This window comes from Budorcas taxicolor, chromosome 6 (assembly GCF_023091745.1).
Source record: "Budorcas taxicolor isolate Tak-1 chromosome 6, Takin1.1, whole genome shotgun sequence".
Taxonomy (NCBI): domain Eukaryota; kingdom Metazoa; phylum Chordata; class Mammalia; order Artiodactyla; family Bovidae; genus Budorcas; species Budorcas taxicolor.
Genome location: NC_068915.1, coordinates 103,371,582 through 103,390,298, shown reverse-complemented (window position 1 = coordinate 103,390,298; position 18,717 = coordinate 103,371,582). Strand labels below are relative to the sequence as shown.

The following is an 18,717-nucleotide window of genomic DNA, read 5'->3' as shown; positions in this document are numbered from 1 at the left end:
TGGTGTAGTGGAAAGAAGCCAATTGGAAGACTGGAAGGCCGGCGAGGACGTTCCTGGGTGGGCAACATCGAGCGAGGAGAGTCTTAACCTCTCGGAGCCCTTTTCCTTATCTGGGAGATGGAGACAGAAAGCCTGTTGGCCTTTGTGGCAGCGCAGAGTGCAGGGGGCCTGGAGCTGAGGGCCTGCACATGGCTGGTGCTCAGGTAACACCTCCCCCTCTGCTCAATCACTGAGCGTGTTGAGCAGGAGGCCCTGAGCCCAGGGGTGGTAAGCCCGCCTCTGGATCCAGGGCCTGGTGAGAGTGTGGCTTCCTCACCAACCAGCTGTAAGCTTGAGAGCTTGTTAGTTCATTTGTTCAGTGAATATGATCAAGCACTGCTTTGTGCAACCCACAGTCTCAGCACTGGGGCCTCAACAGCGAACCAAAGAAAAATACTTCATTTTTGTGACGTTTGAGGGGCATGTGTGGGGTTCCAGCAGGGAGGCCAGTGTGGCAGCTGTGGGGGTGAGGTAAACAGGAATGGGCTGAGGTCAGAGCCTCGTCTCGGAGGGCCTTGCAGTCCATCCGAAAACATTTGTGTTGCCTTCTTTTACATATTTATTTATTTCTTTATTTATCTGTTTGACTGTACCAGCTCTCAGTTATAGCATGTGGGATCTTCCATCTTTCTTGTGGCATCATGGATCATGAGTTGCGGCATGCAGGATCTAGTTCTCTGACCAGGGATCAAACCCACGCCCCCTGCACTGGAAGCTCAGTGTCTTAGCTACTGCACCACAGGAAAGTCCCTGCATTGACTTCTGAGTAAGAAGGGAAGTTTCAAGCGTGTTTTGAGTAGGGAAGTGACTTGCCTTGTGATTCCCAAGGGTCCTCTGGTTTCTGTGTAGAGGACGGACTGTAGGGGGCAAAAGTGGAAGCAGGGATCCCTGGGGAGGCTTTGCAGGGGTCCAGACAAGAGACGCTGGGGGTCTGGGCCTGGATGATGCTCATGGAGGTGGTGAGAAGGCATGGGATGGGGGTCTATTTTGATGGTCAACATCTGGGTCTCCTCTTCAAGTGGGGATAATTTTCTTCCTATGGCTCTTCAGAAGTTTGAATAAGTTCACATGTGCAAAGCATATAGAAAGAAATGTGTATGGCACACAGTGAGTACTTAAAAATCTGTTATCATGAGCCTGGTTATTATCACTCACCATCTGGAAGGGTGTGTCCGCACCAATCACGCTCACAAGGTGACTTGCCTTGCAGTCTGCTGGCTCTTTCCCAGACCTGGTCACACGGAGACATAATCCCCCCTTTCTCTGGACACTGATCAAAATAGTGTAGGCACGGTGACTGCGAGATAAATTTGATCACCACCTACCGGTGCTCAGGCTACAGAGAAAAGTGCATTTTTCTAACTTCCCACTGTTTCTTGGCCTCTTAAACGAACAGTAAATTTTCAGTTTGACTGAAATGGATGCCTGTAAATTACATGTCTTGGTGACTCTTAAAGGGATTCCTGAAATGAGCCTAGAGTCTCCCCAATAATGACAGGCACTGAGTTTGCCACCGTCGCTTCGCAGGGTGCCCCAGAGACCTGCTAATTTGTTTATTTATTTCTGCCTGTCCGCCCGATGCTGTCTCCTGAAGAGCTCCTGGGTATGTAGGATAACAGCCCTGCCAAGGTCAGCTCTCACAGCTTCAGGTTCTCACAGGAAGCTAGGGCAAAGAAGAGAGGAGAAAAAGTGAAACTCTGTCTTTGAAGAAAGCAGAAATAATAATGACAGGCACTCGTGACGTGTTTGGGAGTAGTCCCTGTAAGGTACGGAGTTAGAGTAGGCGAGGTTCAGAAAAAGAATGAGACTGGCACTCTACAGGCACAGATCACCTTTAATGAGGTGAGAAGGGGCAGCAGTCAGATTAGCGAGCTGCTGCACTTATCTAAGAAAAGAGTAAGTATATATTGGCATGTTTGTAGAAAGCTACTGTCTTAAGGGGGCCTATTCTTCTCCAAGGTTGCTGGGAGTAGTTATCTCTTAAATGGCTGGGACAAGGAGTTCTGGAGCTGGGCCGGCTTGGAGCTGGGCGTAATCAACCTAACGTCTATTTTTTCTTTGGGTGAGAGAGTTCTTTGTTTTGCCTAAAATGGTGGGGAGGACCTGGAGGGGAGTTTTAATTCCAGGTTACCTTGAGCCATGCAACCTTCCTTCGGTCCCTAAGATCACCCTCACTTCTGATATCAAATGCAAACCCAGGGGTCCCCAAGACCACCCTCAAGTTCTTCAGTTCTATAGAACGGTACTTGTTTTTTGTTGTTGTTTTTGTTCAACTGCTCAGTCGTGTCTGACTCTTTGCAACCCCAGGAACTGCAGCAATCCAGGCTTCCCCATCCTTCAGTATGTCCCAGTGTTTTCTCAAACTCATGTCCATTGAGTCGGTGATGCCATTCAACCATCTCATCCTCTGTCGCCCCTTTCTCCTCCTACCTTCAATCTTTCCCAGCATCAGGGTCTTTTCCGATAAGTCAAGTCTTTGCATCAGGTGGCCAAAGTATTGGAGCTTCAGCTTCAGCATCAGTCCTTCTAATGAATATTCAGGGTTGATTTCCTTTAGGATTGACGAGTTTGATCTCCTTGCTGTCCAAGGGAGATCAAGGCTATAGAACATCAGTCCCCAACATTTTTGGCACCAGGGACCAGTTTTGTGGAAGACAGTTTTCCAGAGGGGGATGGAGGGGAGTGGTTTGGGGATGATCCAAGCACATTACATTTGTTGTATATTTTATTTTTGTCATTATTACGTCGGCCCCACCTCAGATCATCAGGTATTAGATCCCGGAGGCTGGGACTCCTGCTTTGGAAGGACTCACTGAAAGCTGTTCTCATGGTTACAGTTTAGGCTATAGATCAAAGTCAGCCAAGAGACGAGGCACGTGGGCAGAGTCTAGAGTTACAAACAGGAAGCTCCCAGTTGTCCTGTCCCAGTGAAGTTGTGGACAGCACTAACTTCTTCCCAGAACTGTGTCTGACACTACACTCTGAGCATTGCCAACCAGGGAAGCTCACCCAAGCCTTAGCATCCCTAGTTCTTGCTGGGGCTCAGTCACGTAGATATGGTTGACCACCAGCATGGCTCACCTTAACCCCCAGACCCTCTGCAGGAGGAGCTGATGCCACATGGCTCCAGAACCCCACCCTAAATCACATCATGGTCGTAGATTGTTTGAAGCTGCCCAAGGTCCCCAGGTAAACAGAGACCCTCTTATCAAGAAGGACATTCGAAGAACTTAGAGGTCACTTCCTAGGAAGCAAAGACTAAGGTCAGGCCTCTCCATTAGCCAGGGCAGCTCTTTCCTGCGCAGCACTGAAATTCTGTACAAGGTCACACAGCTGGGGAGTCTGGGATACAGGCCGAGGGCCCTAATGTTCAGGTGGGGAGAAGCGATTCGGTTGACAAGGGAAGGGAAGGGAAGGGGCAGGCCGTCCTTGCTGGGAGCCTCCTGCATCTCCTGCCTTGGCAGGTGGATTCTTTACCTCTGAGCCACCTGGGAAGTCCAGTTACTCTACTAGTCTTATTAAAATAGAGTCGAAAGCCATGTTCCTCTGGCTTGCTGTGGCATGTTCTGCAGAATGCAGCTGGGGATGACACATTGCAGGCAATCAGTCAACGCTGATGAGTAAGTGAATGAGTGAATGAATGAATCGGTGACTGTGTCATGCAATCAGTGGCGCCCCAAAGATGGTGTGTTCTTGCTGCCAGAATAAACTACTGCAAATGTAGTGGCTCAAAACCACAGAAGCGATCACCTTATGATTCTGGAGGTCAGAATGGGTCTCACCGGGCTGAAACAAAGGTGTCAGCAGGGCTGTGTTCCTTCTGCAGACTCCAGAGGAGAATCCGTGTCCTTGCCTTTACCAGCTGCTGGAGGCACCTGCATTCTTTGGCTCGTGGTCCCTTGCTCCACCTCCAAGCCACAGTTGGGCTTCTCCTGTGTCCATGTCCCATCCGACATCTCCTGTCAACTCTGACTGCCTCCCTCTTTCGCTTTCATTTACAAGGACCCTTGGAATTACCTATGTGGGACTCACCTAGATAATCCAGGATAATCTCATCTCAGGTCCTTTTAATCCTTTAATCACATCAGTGAAATCTTGGACTATGTAAAGTGGACCCTTCAAAGTTTCCAGGGATTAGAGTAGAGCGTGGGCATCCTGGAGAGCCATTATTTTGTCTACCACAGATGGGTAACACATATATATGGAATTTAGAAAGATGGTAATGATAACCCTGTATGCGAGACAGCAAAAGAGACACAGATGTATAGAACAGTCTTTTGGACTCTGAGGGAGAGGGAGAGGGTGGGATGATTTGGGAGAATGGCATTGAAACATGTATAATATCATGTAAGAAACGAAGCGCCAGTCTGGGTTTGATGCAGGATACAGGATGCTTGGGGCTGGTGCACTGGGATGACCCAGAGAGATGGTACAGGGAGGGAGGAGGGAGGGGGGTTCAGGATTGGGAACACGTGTATACCTGTGGTGGATTCATGTTGATGTATGGCAAAACCAATACAGTATTGTAAAGTAAAATAAAGTAAAATTTAAAAAAAAAAAGAAATTAGGTTTGGGAGAAATACCAAAACAATGACTTGGGGGAGTGTTCCACTGGAAGTAGATCTTGGGAAGAAAGTTGACAGAAGTGTAGGCACCATATAGGTGCTGTGTGTCCCCAGAGAGAGGATTTCACTGGCTGCTATAGAGGGCGAGTCCATTCCATGGTCGTTTATCAAGGTTAAAGTGTGATGCCTCATCACTAAGTATGAGTCTGAGAAAAAATAGACTGGCGCTTTCACATCTGCCTTATGGTAGCAAGCTACAGGAATGTGACTTTTTTGTTTCAATAAGGCTAACAGGGTAAGTGGGCTTCCTAGGTGGCTTGGTGGTAAAGAATCCTCCGGCCAATACAGGAGATGCAGATTTGATCCCTGATTCAGGAAGATGCTGGTGGCTCAGAGCTTAAAGTGTCTGCCTGGAATGCGGGAGACCCTGGTTCAATCCCTGGGTTGGGAAGATCCCCTGGAGAAGGAAATGGCAACCCACTCCAGTACTCTTGCCAGGAGAATCCCATGGAGGGAGGAGCCTGGTAGGCTACAGTCTATGGGGTCACAAAGAGTCTGACAAGACTGAGCAACTTCACTCACTCAGGAAGATGCGCTGGAGGAAGAAACGGCAACTCAGTCCAGTATTCTTGCCCGGAAAATTCCATGGACAGAGGAGCCTGGCAGGCTACCTTTCATGGGGTTGCAAAGAGTTGGACACAACTGATCAACAGTTGTCAACAACAATGATAAGTAGAGTAATTAATTTGTGTTTTCTTTATTTACAGTAAATATAGTAAAACGTGCCCGTGCCCTCAGGTTACCATGTAGTACTCAATTATACCTGTCCTCTCCTTTTAGTAACTTTCACAGTCAGCTCATTTCCCTGCAAAGAAGTACAAAAGTGCAGGTAAGATAACAGGCACCCAGGTCAGGCTGTGGGTCTGACGTAGCCGTGTACCAGCTGTGAGGCCTGGTCACTGGTGAAGTGATATCACTTTACTCCTATGATCTAGGAATTCTTAGCTACCTTCTTTGTAGGTTGACCATATGAAAGAACCCACTTAATACCCTGGAATGCTACCCATAGCTCTCAGGATGAAATCCAGCATCCTTAACCTGGCCGTGATGACCACCCAGCCTGCTCCATGAAGTGCTCACATGGCCTGACTCATAAGACCCATGTGACATAATACCCAAAAGCCAACCTTGTCTGGTCCATGAGGCCCACCCTGCTGGGGCCATAAGACCCCCTGACCTAGCCCACAAGGCCCACGTGACAAGTCCCACTAACCACCTGTCTGGAGTCATGTCCTTTGCTCCCTGCCCTTCAGCCAACCTCAGACATCCCTCAGCTCCCGGAAGGTGACCTCCTTCCTGCCACAGTGCCTTGGCACATGCTCTTCTGCTGCTTAAATACTGTTTCCTCCAGCCTCCAGTTTGGTTTGTTCTCATTCTTGTTTCAGCTTACACATCACTTCCTTGGGGAGTCCTTCCAGATCAGTTAGATTCCCTGGTCTGTCCCTAGGGCTCCCAGCCTCTCCTCCATCACACTTGCCATAGTGTACCATGAGTTCCTTTGTGATGCCTGCCCCCAGCCTGGGCTGTGCTCCCTAAAGTCAGGGTCCATGTCAGCCTCATTCACCCAGTGGCCGTGGCCAACAGTAGGTGCTCAAGAGATATTTGCAGGATGAACCCATGCATGCTGGTTCTCATGAACCCATGAGAATAAGACACCTTTACACCAGAGCTTTCACCTTTAGGGCCCCTTCCATCTGGTGTGGAATCACATAATTATGACTGCAGTCATGCTGTGCAATGAGACACCCCAAAACCCAGTGGCCGAAAATGACAGTGATGTATCCCCAGGGTCTGTGTGTCTGCCAATAGTTGGCTGATCTAGGAATGACTGACACAACTTGACCATGCTTTCCTGTCTCTCCTCTCCTCCTGGGACCAGTGGCTGGCCTGGAGATGTTCTCCTAGCAATGGCAGAGAACTAGCCTCCAAACTAGCCCACTTGGCCTCCACCTCATTCTGTTGGCCAATGCAAGTCATGTGACTGACTCAAAGTTAAAGGGTCAGGGAGGTGCTTCCCACTCTTCTGGGGAAAACATGTCAAGGCTATGTGGCAAAGGGCATGGCTCTGGGAGAGAGAAAGATCTGGACCCAGTGTGCCCTTCCACACACGTGTCTCCGGCATCTCCTGTCTTCCGGGTGCAGATAGGGAGAAGCCCCAGAGAGGAAGAGAGTGACCCCTGGTCACACTGCTGGTGAGTGGCCCAATGCAGGTGGTGCCCAGGCTCTTGACCCTTGATCCCACCTACTTCCCGTTTTTAAGAGACCCAACTTGACCTGTGTCTTGACCTGTGACCTTGCACTGTTCCCTGGGCACACCCCACTCTGAAGCAGGCAACCGTGTGTCTTAAAACACGCAGGGTACTGTCCCTGCCAGGGAACATTTCTGGTTCCTGTGATGAACCAAAACTCGGCAGAGAGCCGGGCCATGCCTGTAGGATCCTGGAAGGATGTTTTATTCACTCAGTCACCACCCACTGTGATCAGGACATCTTCAGAGCTGGTCACATTCATGCCTTGCTGGTCCAGACTGCCGGGTCTTGACTCCTCCTTCATGAGGCACTGAGCTCCTGCATGCCCCAGTCTACTCCCCGCCACCCCACCCTGTTGGGGTGACCCCCTACTGCTCCTCTGCTTCCCCAAATCTGTAGCTCACCCCACACTGCTCCACCAGGCTTTCTCCCACCTCTGCTGGGAAGGGTCCCCTTCCTTACCTCCCTTCGCCCTACCCTGCAGACAAATGGAACCAAACTGCCTTTTCTCCAAAACGTTCAGTTCCTGGAAGGAAAATAGCCATAGGCAGCCTTTGTGAGAGCCTCACTAACTTTCCCAGCCTCTGCAACGATAACCGCCAGCGTTTATGAAGTGCTTGCCCTGTGCTGTGTGTTTGTGTGTGTGTTCAGTTGCTCTGTCGTGTCTGACTCTTTGTGACCCCATGGACAAGCCTGCCAGACTCCCCGTCCATGGAATTTTTTCAGGCAAGAATACTAGAGCGGGTCACCATGCCCTCCTCCAGGGGATCTTCCCAACCCAGGGATTGGACTGAAGTCTCCTGCATCTCCTGCATTGCCAGGCAAATTCTTTACCACAGCGCCGTCTAGGAAGTCCGTAATCCTGATCATCAGTCCTCAAGGCAGGTGCTGTCTTCACAGGTGGACTTTGTGTCGTATCCCTTTTGCAGATCAGAAAATTGAGACTTCCATGAGCTCCAGAATATGTGTCCTTGCCCCGCCCCAGAACTTTCTCTGAAAAAAGTCTGGGAAGGGCACTGCTCCTGTGGGTCAGGGAGCAGAAGCGAAAGCCAAGTGACAGAGGAGTCCAAGGGAACTGCCACCCTAGCTTGGGTTCCCTGTGCTTGTGTTTGAGGAAAAGTGCAAAAGGCTGAGGCACCAAGGTCCGCCCCACCCCTGGCATCCGACCCCTCACACATGCTGAGAGGGAAGAACAGATTAATTCCAGTTCTGTTTCAGGCGGAGAATGAATCAGCATTTCCCAAACGTAACATCTCAGTGTAAAGTGGAAGTGCTGTGTTTTGTGACCTGTCAGAGCATGTGACAATGATGCCGATGTGTCTCTGTCGAGGGAGCAGACAGGATCCGGTACGTTTTGGGAGTTTTTTTTTTAATTAGAAAGAGCCTCGACTAGTGAACCATGTAGCTTTTACAAAGTTCACCTTTCTTGAATTTCAGTTCAGTTCAGTAGCTCAGTCACATCCTATTCTTTGTGACCTTGTGGACTGCAGCACACCAGGCTTCCCTGTCCACCACCAACTCCCAGAGCTTACTCAAACTCATGTCCATCAAGTCGGTGATACCATCCAGCCATCTCATCCTCTGTCATCCCCTTCTCCCACCTTCAATCTTTCCCAGCATCAGGGTCTTTTCCAGTGAGTCAGTTCTTCACATTAGGTGGCCAAAGTATTGGAGTTTCAGCTTCAACATCAGTCTTTCCAATGAATATTCAGTTTCAGCTTCAACATCAGTCTTTCCAATGAATATTCAGGACTGATAGCCTTTAGGATGGACTGGTTAGATCTCCTTGCAGTCTAAGGGACTCTCAAGAGTCTTCTCCAATACCACAGTTCAAAAGCATCAATTCTGCAGCACTCAGCTTTCTTTATAGTCCAACTCTCACATCCATACATGACAACTGGAAAAACCATAGCCTTGACTAGATGGACCTTTGTTGGCAAAGTAATGTCTCTGCTTTTTAATATGCTGTCTAGGTTGGTCATAGCTTTTCTAAGTGTCTTTTAATTTCATGGCTGCAGTCACCATCTGCAGTGATTTTAGTTCTTGAATTTACAAACAGCATATTTTTGTAGTTTGACAATCATGAACCAAAAAGAAAAAAGTATGTCTTAGTGTCCACAGCCACTGCTACCAGATGATAGATTCCAAGGTAGGAGAATCAAATGTTCAAAATCTGTCTCCTGCCTGGCAGGAAATTGGGATTTCCAGGGGCTGGAAGAAAATGTAAGTCACTCCCATATTATTAGACCATTTTTATTGTAAAATGTAACAGATACAAATAAATGGATAACACATAAACTTACAGGTTAGCGAATGATGATTAAAAACACATCTGTGTAACCTCTGTCCAGATTGAGGAAGAGATCTTGGCCAGGATCCCTGAACACCCCCCATACCTCCTCCTGTCCCAGTCTCCTCCCTGCTCACAGGAGCCAGATCCTGGCTTACATGGAAATTCAGTCGTTGCTTTTATGGGAATGGGATTGTATACCATGTTAGGTTTGCATCGCTCAACTTCGTATGGTGAGACAAGCTTTGTGCCTTGTGAGATTTCTCTGTATTGTCGTGTGCAGCGATATTCATTCTTCCTCACTTGTCTATAGTATTTCACTGTATAAGTACACCACCATTTACCCATCCTACTGTTGACGGACATTTGTGTAGCTTCTTATTGTAGACTGTCACACATTCTGCTGAACTTTCTTGTGGATGCTGTTTGATACACACATGCACCTATTTCTCCTGGGCTTATACCTAGGAGCCAGATTGTTGGATTCAAGAGTTATGTGCAGCTTCAATCTATATTCTACAAAGTTACTGACGTAGTCCCCAATATGATTAGCATTTTGAATTTATAGATCAAGTTGGTGAGGATGAACATCTTTACAATATTAAATCTTCCAGTCTACAAACATGGTGTATCCCTGTCTTTATTTGTCTTATTAATTTTCCTTAATATTGCTTTTTAGTTTCTACCCTCAGGTGAAATGTTTGCTATAGATTTTTTCAGATTAAGGAAGCTTCCTTCCATTTCCTATTTTGCTAAGAGTGTTTCTTCTGCATGGAAACTACAATTTGTGAAATACTTTTTTCTTCATTTAGTCCCATAATTATCATTATACTTTTCTGCTTTATTTTATTAATGTGGCAAATTGTATTGATTTGGATAATGCCTGGTTCAGACAGTAAAGAATCTGCCTGCAGTGTGGGAGACCTGGGTTCAATCCCTGGGTTGGGAAGATCCCCTGGAGAAGGGAATGGCAACTGACTCCAGTGTTCTTGCCTGGAGAATTCCATGGACAGAGGAGCCCGGTGGGCTATAGTCCTTGGAGTCACAAAGAGTCGGACAGAGCTGAGTGACTGACACCATCATTTTTTTTCCTTAAGTGCATAGAAATTTAGAAACTTTGCATCTTTCTGGCAAATTAAACCTTTTGATATTATGAACTGCTCCCCTTTGTCTCGAAAGGAGCTTTTTTTCCCTAAAGACTATTTTATCTACTATTAATGTAGCAAAAAGTGACCCTGTGTTTATTAGGTGCCAGTTATAGTCTCATTCATTCATTGTTAGAAAAATTCATCTTAAGAGCATCATGGCTAGATCAAGTGTGGTGAAGCCTGGCCACCAGGGTCCTATGGGTGAACTAACACAATTTATTCAACCTCCCTTTCACATGTACAGATGAAGCCTCAGTTTCCTCGTCTGTAAATGTGTTTCATCAGTTTTGAGAGATTTCTTACCCACTGTCACTTCAAATATGACTTCTGTCTGAACTCTGCCTTCCTTCCTTCAGGGACTCCAGTTAAACATGTGGGACTTTCTTACGGGATCTTTTAGCCTTCATCTTCTCCTGCATATTTTCCATCCTTTAGCCTCTCGTTACTTTGTCCTAGCTTTTCTCCTGATCTGTCTTCCTGTACGTATTCTCTCTTCAACTGCATCTAAACTGCAATGAAACCTTTGCATTGGGTTCCCATTATTGGGCAGTGTTCTTCAGTTCTAGAAGTTCTAATTTTAAAAAAAAGAAACAACTAAATAGCATTACTTTTTGTCATCTCCAGGTCTTTGCTTTAAGGTTTAAGAGTGGCTTTTAAAATCAGAAGCATAGTGAGCATCGGCTCTGAAGTCTGTGTACTGTGCTCCCCAGCCTGTGGGTTTGCGTGTCTGTTGTTCGTGTAGCTCTTTGGACATGGTCTTGCCTCCTCGTGTACTCTCCTTGTATTCTCGTCTCCTCTGGTGCTGTTTGTGCACTCATGTATTTTTCACTGTTTGCCTTATGTCAGATTTGTACATTGTTTATAAAAATATTTTCAGGCATACAGTGATGTTCTCCTTCTCCAAAGAAGATTTTTTTCCTTTGCTTCTGCCAGATGACTGGGTCTCGAATGATCTAGAATCCTCTTCATTCAAGGCCTAAACTTGAAATACACTGGGCCACCCACATGAACGGACTCCAGGTTGCCGTGTGTTTAGATCTGTCAGATCTAATTTCCTTCCATTTCACTCATGTTTCTGTATTGCAGCTTTTGGGTTCCCAATCCTTGGCGTGGAATGATTTACCCAGGCCCCAACTCATGGTGAGCCATGAGCTCCACCTTCTGTGCCTTCAACTACTGGAGGCTGTCCAGGGTCCATCAGCTGTGCAGGAATGTCCCTTGGATTGACCTACACCCTGTATATAAATGCAGCCCAAAGGCTGGGCACGCTTCTCTGATGCCATCTTCTCCCAGACCTTGGACCCTACACGCTATACTTCCTTGTTAGCTTTTTGGGACTTTTATGATGGTTTAATAAACATTTTGTCCAGCTTTTTAAAAACATTCATCCTCAGTGGGAAAAACTGTTTCAAATTACCTACCTGGCCACTATCAGAAGTAGGATCTCTAAGTCTTCTAAAAGGATGTGGATCCCTTATGCCCCTGTCATGGACACTTTATTCCAAACAAAGTTCAGTTTGGCCATGGGCTTTTTAGACCATGGTAGTCACTGAGTTTGGGCTTCCCAGGTGTTTCAATGGTAAAGAATCCACCTGCAAATGCAGGGGATGCTGGAGACTCAGGTTCAATCCCTGGGTCAGAAAGATCCTCTGAAGGGGGAAATGGCAACCCACTCTAGTATTCTTGCCTGGATAATCCCATGGACAGAGAAGCCTGGGGGCCACAGTCCATGGGGTCACAAAGAGTCAGACACGACTGAGCATGCACGCATGGTCATTGGGTTTAATTAACACAGAGTTAAATTTAACTTATATTCATTGAGCCCACCAAGTATGAGCTAGGTACACCAGATGAGATGCTAAGAATTTTTTTCCAAAAAAAAGAAAAAAACAAATATCCTCATACCATACAAGTTAAGAGCATGAGTCCAATAGTCCAGTAGTCAGAATCTACCCTCTACAAATGTCCAGCTACTTCTCTTCTCTGGTCTTATTTTTCTTGTCTATAAAACAATGGTAATTATAATAGAACATCTACATTGGACTATTGGATGAATGATATTATGCAAGAAATGTGTTTATGACACTCTGGCACACAGTAAGAATTCATAATTATTAACAATTTAAATATTATTACCTGATATTTGCCAGGTACTCTTCTAGGCACTATAGATGCTAAAGTAATAAGACTTTGTTCTTGAGAAACCTCACGGTCTAGTCCATGAAAAGGATAAACAACTAATGGCCACAAAAAGCCTCTCAGAAGAGGAGACCTCAGATAGAATTTGGAGCACATGTAGGGAGTTCCTAGATGGAGAAGCGGGAATGGGCATTCTGCCTCCTGTTGGTGTGTGATACATTCAGAAACTGCAGTCAGGTGGTTGGTCTGGGAGGATGTGAGACGTAGGTACAGAGTATGATGCAGCCATTCTCAGGCAGTTGTGGTCCAGGAGGACTGACAGATGAACTGTAGTTTTGATGCCCTGGTGGGGCTAACCAAAGAGCTGCAGGAGCCCAGGGTCAGAAATGCCCTTGTTAGTCTGAATGGCCCAGGCAAGGCTTCACAGAGAAGGGATTTTTTTGTAGGGGTTTTGCAGGATGAAGAGGAGTCCATTTCAGATGTGCAAGTGCCTGGAGGTGGGGCAAAGTATAGAGGCTTGCAAAGTATCTGCATAATGAAACATGCAATATGTCATTTATGTGAATTAACAGGCATACCAAAAGCCACGTTTGCGGACATCACATATAGTGAAAGTATAAACATCTAAATTGGAGACACAGATGCTGAATTCATGGGGATGGCTGATTCTGAGGAGACTAGGTGGGAGGGGAAAAGAATTACAGAGGGAAACTAAAGGGTTCCGACTTAATCTGCAAGTTTTAGTGTGGAAAAAGAAAACTGAATGGTGGGTTCAGAATGTTTAATATATTATTATCTATATGCTTTTATTTTTCACAATTAAAAAGATACATTTTTAGAGAGAGAATGGAGTGGGGAAGGTGGGATGAAGGAGCAGAATGGTGAGTAATGAATCAGGACTGCCTTGAAGCCCTGCTAGGTAATTCTGATTGCAATGGAGAGAAGCCCTCCAAGGTATTTGAACTGGAAATGAAAGGGCTGTGCTTCTACAAATAACTCACCTAAATGTGGAGGATGGAGGGAGGCAGGGAGACCAGGGACGGGCTGTGAACATAATCTGGATGGAGGTTTAGAGGAGATGCTGGTGAGTAAGGGCTCACTGGGTCAGGGGGCAGGTCTGGGGCTTGACTGGGTGCAGGTGAGAGGGCTGGAAGGCAGCCGGTATTTCCCAAGACTGTGTGTGTTTGTGCGCATGTGCATTTGCACACACGTGTGCGATTCGACAATTCCCTTCCTGGATTGCCTCTGTGTCTTGTGGGGAGACCTTGGCCCTGCCCAGGGTGAGACCATGACTTGTAACTCCGTCTTGTGGCTCTCGGCTTCAGGAGCTGTACTGCAGCACCATGGAAACGTTCCGGAAGTTCGCGGACATCCTGTTCCTGCAGACGCTCCCCCGTGTGACCGACCTCTCCCAGGCAGAGTGTGAATACCTGAGGCAGGAGGCCCAGGAGAACTCGACTCGGCAGCTGGAGAAGTCGGACCGCTTCCGGAGCCAGCAGTGGAAACTCTTCCAGGATCTCCTAGAGCAGGAAAAGCAGGTGCGGCATTTTGTAAAACTGGGTCTAGAGTCTGTGTTTTTCATTAACTTTTGAAGGATAATGAGGCATTTCTTTCACTGAGCATCCCCAAGTGCCTGTGCTGAGTGTTTTACCAAGATTCTGGTTGCCAGCCTTTCACAACGGCTGGCCGGGTGGGCTGGGATGGGAAGAGGAGGAGAGCAGACCTCTCCTCTTCCAGTGTAGGAGGTCAGGAGATGACGCCCAGAACCTGTTCTTTAGAACAACAGAAGTAAATTACTAAGGGAGTGGACGGGGCTGGACACAGGGGACTCCTATTCAGTGAAAGTCTGTTTCATTATTAAAACCATACATTGGCCACCTGATGCGAAGAACTGACTCATTGGAAAAGACCCTGACGTTGGGACGGATTGAAGGCAGGAGAAGAGGGCAACAGACCATGAGATGGTTGGATGGCATCACCGACTCAATGGACATGAGTTTGAGCAAACTCCAGATAGTAAAGGATGGGGAAGCCTGCTATGCTGCAGTCCGTGGGGTCGCAAAGAGTCAGACACGACTGAGCGACTGAACAACAATATGTGTGGTAGGCAGAATAATGCCCCCACATCCTAATCCCCAGAACCTGTGAATATGCTACCTAACAGGGCAAAGGGGACCTTGCAGATGCAATTAAATTAAGGATTTGGGGACATGAAGTTTATTCTGAATTATCTGAGTGGCCAGTGTAATCACGAGGGTCCTTTTAAGAGGGAATGAAGAGGGTCAGAGTCAGAGGAGATGTGATGTCCTGGGCAGAGGCTAGAAGGATGTGGGCATCAGCCAAGGAATGGGAGCACCCTCAAGGAGTTGGAAAAGGCAAGGAACAGATTTCACCCCCACCCCAGAGCCTCCAGAAGGAAAACAGTCCTGTTCCTTTCCTTCCAGACTCACCTCCAGAACTGTAAGGTACTAAATTTGTTTGAAGCCACAGAGTTTGTGGTGCTGTGTTTTAACAGCCATAGGAAGCTAATATACATCAATTTTATTTTTTAAAAAATTAAAACTGTCAGATTTTCAAATATGACACGTGGAAATGCCCCCATTTCCCTTCTTTCTTGCTTTCCTGCATGCTAGAGGCTGCAAAACCAACATGCGCAATATCCCAGTTTCTAGAAGTGGCCTCATTGATGGAGTTCTAGCCTATGAGACAAGGCGCGATAACTGCAGGGAGCTTCTGTTCACTAATAACAAAGGTCACGTGTTGCTAAGAAACATCTTCCTCTTTAGCATTTCCTGTTCTTCCTGCCCAAAGCAGTTACGGGAGGACTGGAGGACCGCTGGCCTTCCTTTCACTTAGAGACAAGATAAAGGAGGGTGGGGCAGATAGCCGGACTGTCCCAGCCCTGGACCGCCCACCCCTAGGTGCTTATTATGAGAAACACCATGTCTTTTTCCGTTGATTGTTCTGTTAGTTACAAAAAACCCTCAATGTGTGTATCTGATAGAAATTTTCTAAAGAAAATAAGGTGAGCTGTCCAAACTACCAAAAAGTAAATGGAAGCACCATGCAAACACAGGGCCCTTCCCTGTGGGTGGGCACCGGTCTAGGTGCCTGCCTGTCCGGGTTATTAGATCTCCTGCTAGTTAATTTCAGTCTGCCATCAGCTGTTGTCCTATGACCAGTCGTCGTCTCCTGCATATGTGGCTGGTACGTCCTAAAGAGCAGTAGCCCTGATTTTCGTATTTCACTTCCTTATTCAAAACCCACTAGCTGGGACATAGCAAATGCTCAAAAAACTTCACTGCATTTCCTGGGATAATATGCAGCTTTGGAAATTAGCACAGGATCACCAGGGGATGTTCATGAAGCTGAGTTCCTCCAATTCATACCAATCCTGGATCCCAGGCCATATCATTTGCCATCTCTGGGGAAGCAGGGGGAAACCTGGGCCTCGGCGGTTTGGAAAGCTCACCAGATGAATCTAAAGTGCCTCTGATGTTGGCTCCCCAAGTGGGGGGGTCAGGCCTTTTAGAGACAATTGTGGTTTGCAGACAGTCTTCTAACCTTGGAAGCTGAATGCCTGCATTTGAAGCAGAGTAGCCCAATGGCACGCCACTCCAGTACTCTTGCCCGGAAAGTCCCATGGACAGAGGAGCCTGGTAGGCTGCAGTCCATGGGGTCGCTAAGTTGGCACGACTGAGCGACTTCACTTTTGCTTTTCACTTTCATGCATTGGAGAAGGCAATGGCACCCCACTCCAGTATTCTTGCCTGGAGAATCCCAGAGACAGAGGAGCCTAGCGGGCTGCTGTCTGTGGGGTCGCACAGAGTCGGATATGACTGAAGCGACTTAGCAGCAGCAGCAGCAGCAGCAACAGCAGCCCCATTAATGGGCTCTCCTGGTGGCTCAGATGTTACAGCATCTGCCTGCAATGTGGGAGACCTGGGTTCGATTCCTGGGTTGGAAAGATCCCCTGGAGAAGGAAATGGCAACCCACTCCAGTACTCTTGCCTGGAAAATCCCATGGACAGAGGAACCTGGTACGCTACAGTCCATGGGGTTGCAAAGAGTAGGACACGACTGAGCGACTTCACTTTCCCTTTCACTTTTCTGGTGGCTCAGTGGTAAAGAATCCACCTGCCAACGCAGGAGGTGCTGGAGAAATGGCTTCGATCCCTGGGTCGGGAAGATTCCCTGGAGAAGGGCATAGCAACTCACTCCAGTATTCTTGCCTAGAGACAGAGGAACTTGGCGGGCTATGATCCATAGGGTCTGAAAGAGTCAGACATGACTGAAGCGACTTGGCACGCATGCACAGAACCCCAGTAATGGGCTTCCCTGGTGGCTCAGTGGTAAAGAATTCGCCTGCCAACACAGGAGATGCAGGTTCAGTCCCTGGGTCAGGAAGATCCACTGGAGGAGGAAATGGCAACCCACTCCAGTATTCTTGCCTGGAAAATTCCATGGACAGAGGAGCCTGGTAGGCTACATACAGTCCATGGGGTCACAAAAGAGCTGGATGTGACTTAGCGACTAAACAACAATGGCATTAATGGCCTGAGTGACTTTAGCCAGTTAGCTGACCTCCCACAACGCTGTGACTTTGTACAACTTAGTGAATTTCTCTGAATTGCAGCTTTCATGTAAAAAATATGGATCAAAATACCCTACATGGTTGCTGCAAGAAAACACAGGCAAATGCAGGCTAAGACCCTTTGCACTGTATCATTTAATCACTTTATAACATTGATATTGAAAAAAATCCAGAATTTCAGTTCTGGTAAATTATTAGGCAAAGTCTCATGCTTCATCCCAAAACCTCCAGTTATGAATCTTTTATTTTAAGCAGATATCAGACAGTACCTAGATTCTGAGTTTTGTTTTTTATTCATTTACTTTGTGAGCATATGCACATATGTGAATTTCCCTGTGCTTATGCAGAGTATTTTGAGAGGAGTTTTGCATTCAAGAGGCAAACAGGAGGGTTAATGACCTCATCAACTGATTAAATAAGTATGACCCAAGACTGCTTTCTCAAAATGTGTATGTCAAAATTAATTTACTGATTGATTGTCTAATTGCCTTAAATTACTATAGATATTTAGGGATCCATATTCTCTCCCGCTTTCCATATTTCCTTGTTGATGATGAAAATGAGAGATGAACTTTCTGTGGTCGAGATGAATATTTAGTCATGAGAAGAAAAGAACTGACAAAACACTTCATGGAAAATCAAACACACACCCAGACTATAAAATTCATTTTCCACCTATTTTCTAGGTAAAAGGTCTTGGTGATTTCATACCTTATTGCTCAGGGAAATTGTTAAATATTGTGGATTTTGTTAGTTACACAATTGGAATAGGATATAGGATCAGTTCAGTTCAGTTCAGTCGCTCAGTCGTGTCTGACTCCATGCAACCCCATGAATAGAAGCACACCAGGCCTCCCTGTCCATCACCAACTCCCGGAGTTCACCCAAACTCGTGTGCATCGAGTCGGTGATGCCATCCAGCCATCTCATCCTCAGTCATCCCCTTCTCTTCCTGCCCCCAGTCAGGGTCTTTTCCCAGCATCAGGGTCTTTTCCAGTGAGTCAACTCTTCACATAAGATGGCCAAAGTTTTGGAGTTTCAGCCTCAGCATCAGTCCTTCCAATGAATACCCAGGACTGATCTCCTTTAGGATGAACTGATTGGATCTCCTTGCAGGCCAAGGCACTCTCAAGAGTCTTCTCCAGCACCACAGTTCAAAAGCTTCAATTCTTTGGCACTCAGCTTTCTTCACACTCCAACTCTCACATCCATACATGACCACTGGAAAAACCGTAGCCTCGACCAGACAGACCTTTGTTGGCAAAGTAATATCTCTGCTTTTTAATATACTGTCTCAGTTCATTTCAGTCACTCCGTCGTGTCCGACTCTTTGTGACCCCATGAATCGCAGCACGCCAGGCCTCCCTGTCCATCACCATCTCCCAGAGTTCACTCAGACTCCGTCCATCGAGTCCGAGATGCCATCCAGCCATCTCATCCTGGGTCGTCCCCTTCTCCTCCTGCCCCCAATCTCTCTCAGCATCAGAGTCTTTTCCAATGAGTCAACTCTTCTCATGAGGTGTCCAAAGTACTGGAGCTTCAGCTTCAGCATCATTCCTTCCAAAGAAATCCCAGGGTTGATCTCCTTCAGAATGGACTGGGCCTTAACTTTCCTTCCAAGGACTAAGCGTCT

At 47.0% G+C, this 18,717-nt stretch overlaps 1 protein-coding gene across 1 annotated transcript in view; it reads left to right on the top strand.

Moving 5' to 3' along the window:
* Window positions 1-18,717, top strand: part of EVC (EvC ciliary complex subunit 1) — an 89,735-nt gene that overhangs the window by 43,485 nt on the left and 27,533 nt on the right. Inside the window, exon 12 of the mRNA XM_052641848.1 lies at window positions 13,816-14,028. Coding sequence (XP_052497808.1) covers window positions 13,816-14,028 — 213 coding nt within the window. The remainder of the gene's footprint in view (window positions 1-13,815; window positions 14,029-18,717) is intronic.